This window comes from Eptesicus fuscus, chromosome 2, assembly GCF_027574615.1.
Source record: "Eptesicus fuscus isolate TK198812 chromosome 2, DD_ASM_mEF_20220401, whole genome shotgun sequence".
Taxonomy (NCBI): domain Eukaryota; kingdom Metazoa; phylum Chordata; class Mammalia; order Chiroptera; family Vespertilionidae; genus Eptesicus; species Eptesicus fuscus.
The window spans coordinates 99,331,511-99,337,329 of record NC_072474.1 but is presented as its reverse complement, the minus strand read 5'-3'; the positions used below and the strand labels follow the sequence as shown (position 1 = coordinate 99,337,329).

The following is a 5,819-nucleotide window of genomic DNA, read 5'->3' as shown; positions in this document are numbered from 1 at the left end:
AAAAATTTGTACTGTTAATCTTTCCCCCAGTCTTGCCCAAAGAGACCCTTTTACCATGTTCACTGTGCATTGGGGGAAAGGAAATAATCAGACCATCAGGGGAGTACTAGACACTGACTCTGACATAATACTGATTTCAAACCCAAAAACATCACTGTGGTTCGCCAATCAGGGGAGGGACTTATGGAGGTCAGATGATCAATGGAGTTTTAGCTCAAGTCCATCTCACATTGGACCTACTGGGTCTGCCAAACCATCCTGTGGTTATTTCCCCACTTCTGAAATGCATAATTGGAAGAAATATACTCAGCCATTGGGAGAATCTCCACATTGGAACCCTAACTTGTGGAGTGAGGATATTCTGGAGGGAAAGGCCCACTGTAAGTCTCTAGAACTGCATCTACCCAGGAAAATAGTAAACTAAAAGCAACATCTTATTTTTGGAGGGATTGAAGCAATCAATGCCACCAACAAGAACTTGAAAAATGCAGGGATAGTGATTCCCACCATATCCAATTCAACTCACCTATTAAGTCTGTGCAGAAGACAGGTAGATCTTGGAGAATGACAGTGGATTATCATAAATTTAACCAGGTTGTCAATCCAATTGCAGCTTACATGCCAGATATTGTTTCATTACTTGAGCAAATTAACACATCCTTATTTTGATATTAATACATTTGTGTGTGTATTCCTTTGTTTTTTTTCTTTCCTTTCTTATCCTTATCATTCTCATGTGATTTATTCACCTTTTTTTGTGGTATTTCAGTATTGTTAATTTTATATCATAGTATTTAAATTATGGGATATGAAGGAGAAGAGTAATCATCACTTAAAGACTTTACTTCCTCTTATGGGAAATAGGTTAGGGTGTTTTTGGTTCTATGCAGGATATCATGTTGGGTGTAGTTATGATCTTGTAATTGTCTTTATTTGGAGATTAAATATGACTTAAGAAGATAGATATAGGTGCCAAATTGACTTGTGATAGTTAATTTTATCTGTCAATTTGACTGGGCAAGTGCCCAAATATTTGTTCAAATATTCTGGGTTTGTCGGTGAGGGTGTTTTTGGATGCGATTAACATTTGAATCAGTAGACTGAGTAAAGCAATTGCCCTCCTTAATGCAAGTGGTCTTCATCCAATCAGTTGAAGGCCTAACTAGAACAGAAAGACTGAGTCTGAGGGAATTTCTCCTGCCTGTCTGCTTGAGGTGGGATATTGTCTTTTTCCAGCCTTCAGATTCAGACTGAAGCATGGGCTCTTCCTGGGTAGAGCCTGCTATTCTTCAGAAGTTTGCATCATCAGCTCTCCTGGTTCTCAGTCCTTTGGATTTGAATTAGAACCACAATGGACTCTCCTGTATCTCTAGCTGGCCAAGGTAGACCCTGGACTTTTCAGTCTCCACAATTGTGTAAGCTTATAATAAATCAATGTCTCCCTTCCTCTCCCAAATGCGCTCTCTCTCTCTCTCTCTCTCTCTCTCTCTCTCTCTTTCTCACACACACACACACACACACACACACACACACACACACTTTTTCTGGAGAATCCTGGCTAAAATATACAAAATATACAGGGTGTCTCCCCAAACTGTATACAGATGTTGAATAATTATTAATTCTGATAAATTTGAAAAGAAACACCAATTGAGCTATCAGCTATAAAGTGTGTATACATTTTGGGGGGACATCCTGTATATAGAAAGGACGGAAAGATGGGTATTATATGATTGTGCGCTGGCTCTTAGATGCCTCCACCAGAAAGAGACCTATATCATTTCTGCTCATATATCTTTGACCAGAGCACATTCACATGTCCACCGTGACTTCTAGACATCATGGTAGTATATTCCTTTCTGAGTTTGAATATAGCCAGGAATGCACTTTTGTGAATAATGAATAATGACTAGCACAGCAATTCAGTTCACTTATGAATAAGACACTCCTAGTTTGCAGGAGAGAACAGTTCTTGTCACATTACTCGTCTATCCGTCAGACATATAATGAAGGTCAAAGTCATAACAGAAAATCTGGCATCAAAAGGAGGGCAAAGAAAACCAGAGAGGTATTTACAAATTTAAGGACTTATGAATATTAACCCTTTGGGCTCTTTATTAAATAATTTAATACATGTAAGGACCTTAGAACTGCTTCTTGTATAACATAAGCTCTTAATCAATATTACCAGTTGCTCTTATATTGTTACAAAGTGGTACTCTACAGACAAAAATTAGGTTATCAATAACCCTCTGAAAGAGAGCCTCTTTCTGAAAATACCAAGAGAACTCACTATAACACTACTACTGTGGCATGAATCACAAAGATACTGAAAACATTATAGTGAGGTGGAAATGCAATGTCATGAATGGGATTTTTCCATCAATACTGATTGTGAGTCACCATTATTAAAAGTATAGCTCTTTGGATTGAATATTTCCTTCAGAACATTTTGAATTAAATGTAGTGCCCTTGAAAGTTAGGAACAAATAACACTGTGACCTGACATAAAAGATATAGATAAATGTAAATACAACCCTGTTCTATGGTTCAGTCCAGAGAACTTGGAGCAGATGGTCAGTTAAATCAGCTACACTAAAGAAAGATTTTATGACAGAAACATCAGATTAACTAAATAAAGTAATATATAAAAGAAAAAATGTTTGGTGTATGTTCTTATGGGTAAAACTTTATAAACTCATTCGATCAGTTTTCTATTGTCATGTAAGATAGTCTTTATTTAAAAAAAAAATCAGAACTAGTGTTTCCAAATATGGATGAGCTGAATTGGGTCCCCGTTTTAGTCACTTAGTAGCTGTGATACCTCTTTACTGCTTAACCTTCTTAACCTTTTTAAGTCTCAGTGTCCCCATCTTACTATGCATAAAATTATTCCCATCGTCTAATAACTTCATAGTCCTTAGGAAAGTTAACCTTCATAAGTGTCAGCATCTTCTGTGTTATGTAGAAACTAATCTTCAAAATAATAATTTTATTGGGTTATGTTAAATGGCAATCATCAAAGATTAAATGATAACTTTATGAAATGTGTTGAGAATGGTGTGTGGCACATAGATGAACCACAACATGGTAACAATTATTATTATTAAACTAGAAGCCCAGTGCACAAAATTTGTGCACGGGGGGGGGGTGTCCCTCAGCCCAACCTGAACCCTCTTCAATCTGGGACCCCTCAGGGGATGTCCAACTGCCGGTTTAGGCCCAGTCCTAAGATGGGCCTAAACCGGCAGTTGGACATTCCTCTCACAATCCAGGACTGCTGTCTCCCAACCGCTTGCCTGCCTGCCAGCCTGATCACCCCCTAACCACTCCCCTGCCAGCCTGACTGATGGCTAACTGCTCCCCTGCCAACCTGGTCAGCCCTAAGTGCCCTCCCCTGCAGGCCTGATTGCCCCTAATGGCCTCTGCCTCGGCCCCCACCACTGTGGCTTTGTGCAGACGGACATCCGGATGGATGTCCAAAAGATGTCTGGTCTAATTAGCATATTACCCTTTTATTAGTATAGATAACATATATGCCCCTAAAAAGTTATATTATTTTACACGCTTTAAATTATACAGTACATATTCAACCTCTTTTACCCTGTTTTGTGTTTTTTTTTTTCTTTTTAAATATATCTTATTGATTTTTTTCATGGAGAGGAATAGAAAGTTAGAAACATCAATGAGAGAAAAACATCAATCAGCTTCCTCCTGCACACCCCCAACTGGGGATGTGCCCACAACCAAGGTACATGTCCTTGACCGGAATTGAACCTGGGACCCTTCAGTCTGCAGGCCAAACTGGTTAGGGCCTCCCACCCCACTTCTTTTTTTTCTTTTTAAATTATCCACATTTGTAGATATGGCATTAATTCATTTTTCCATTGATTTTTTTTTTTTAAGGAGACATGACTGTCCTAAATTATTTATTAGGTAAGAATTTTACAAACTTTACTTATATTAGCGGTAACAGTGGAGCTGGAGAGTATTGCGCCTTCTCCAAGCTGCACGGCGAGAACCACCAATAGTGTGGTGGAACTTGTGGCCCTTCCCAAGGCCATGGCTCTTGCGGCCCGCAGATGTCAGCCCTCACATCTCCCTGTGTTTGTAGACTGGTTTGGTGATCCATTGGGTGTCAGGATTTCTTCTGATAGCTTTATGGAATGGATCAGTGAGGATAACCTCAAAGAATTTGTATGTGGAATCTTCACCAACCCAGTAAGAATTCAGGACTGTCAGAGCCCCACAGTGGCATCCAGCTCGCTCTTCGGCAACAGACTGAAGACTTTGAGCAAACTTTAGCTGGTTAACACCGTGATGGACAGGCTTGCTGTAGGTCTCCCCCTTAGGAACAGGGCGCTTGAGGCCACCACCACGGCTCACACGAATCCGATATATGACATAACCTTGCTTGGCCTTGTAGCCCAGTCTGCACGCTTTGTCTGGCCGGGTGGGGTGGGGGGACCTGTGGAGCGCAGAGAGCTGGTGGTACTGCCAGCAGCGCACCCTGGGAAGGATGCGCATTACATCGGACTGCGTCTTCCTCCATAGCTCCTGGATGTACTTGTAAGCGCCCATCTTGGTTTACCTGATGGCTGCAGCCAGACGGAAAGGCTCCATTGATTTTTAGAGAGAGTGGGAGAGGGATATATATAGAGAAACATCAATGTAAGAAACATCCCTTCAATTGCCTTCCTTAGGAGCCCTGACCAGGGATCCAACTTGAAACCCAGGTATGTGCCAGGTATGTTCCCTGACCTGGAATCGAACCTGCAACCTTTCTGTGCACAGGACCACGCTCACGCTCAACCAACCTATCCACTTCAGCCTGGCTGTTATACAATTTCTGGAATTTTATTTCAATTAATTCTCTCAAAGTCTGTGGTTTAGGTATTATTCACATTTTGCTGATGAGAGAAAACAAAACAAACAAAAAAAAAACACCTCTTCATTTTGAGACATTATTCTTCCTTCATTGCTGCGTTTTCTTTCCTACCAGCCCTAGAAAGGCTCTTGACAGCGGTTTCACTGGGTATCATGAGTCAGAAGCATTCTCCTCACCACTACCCTCTCCAAAGCCTCCTCTGCACTGGTACTGAGGCTGTCCTGGAGGGCGCAGAGGCTAGGTAACAGAGACAACGACAGGATTTGGACCACAGGAGCCACCGTATCCGCCTGTCCTCTCTCAGCCTCTCTCCGCTGCTCTGGAGAAGGCGCCAAAGGCTTCCAGCAGCACCGCACTTCGGAATAGGCCAAGGTTTGCAGCGCTAGCTCTTTGGACACCGGAAGTGCTGCGGTCTCTCCCTCTCCCAAGCCGCTATCAACCCAGAGGTCAGTGGCAAACATGGCAGTGCACTCAGTGATGGAACTGCTATTTTTAGATACTTTTAAACATCCCAGCCAGCGCTGAGGTAAGACTTCGCTTCTTGATTCTGACTCTGCTTCTGGACTGTGGGACATGTACAAAAAATCCTTAGGCATGCTTCGACTTTCCCTCCTGCTGGTGGCCTTAAATTCTGCACGTACACACCCCCTCCCCCCAGCTGGGTGTGGGCACCACGTCTGCAGGAGAGCATCGGTGGCCAGGACATTTCTCTGCGTTATCTTAGGCTCCTGCGTCTTTGGTTGAGTTGGCTGTTCTGCTTGCTTTGCTCCCCTGCCCCCTTACCCCCGTCAACTTTGGGCCTTGAAAACATCTTGGTTCTCAGGTTTAGCTCAGGTGGTATTTGGTAGGGTCTCAGACTGCCTGGAGACCGAGCAGGTCACAATGGCTTCGTGATTCCTAAATCCCTCCTCCCAGGTCCTTTTTCTAACGG

At 42.4% G+C, this 5,819-nt stretch overlaps 1 protein-coding gene across 1 annotated transcript; it reads right to left on the bottom strand.

Moving 5' to 3' along the window:
* Positions 1-3,935: 3,935 nt before the first annotated feature.
* On the bottom strand, positions 3,936-4,611 carry LOC103284890 (60S ribosomal protein L15-like). Its single transcript, XM_054723964.1, has one exon. It carries the CDS (start codon positions 4,579-4,581, stop codon positions 4,093-4,095), a length of 489 nt encoding a protein of 162 aa, XP_054579939.1. The 5' UTR covers positions 4,582-4,611; the 3' UTR covers positions 3,936-4,092.
* Positions 4,612-5,819: the final 1,208 nt, after the last annotated feature.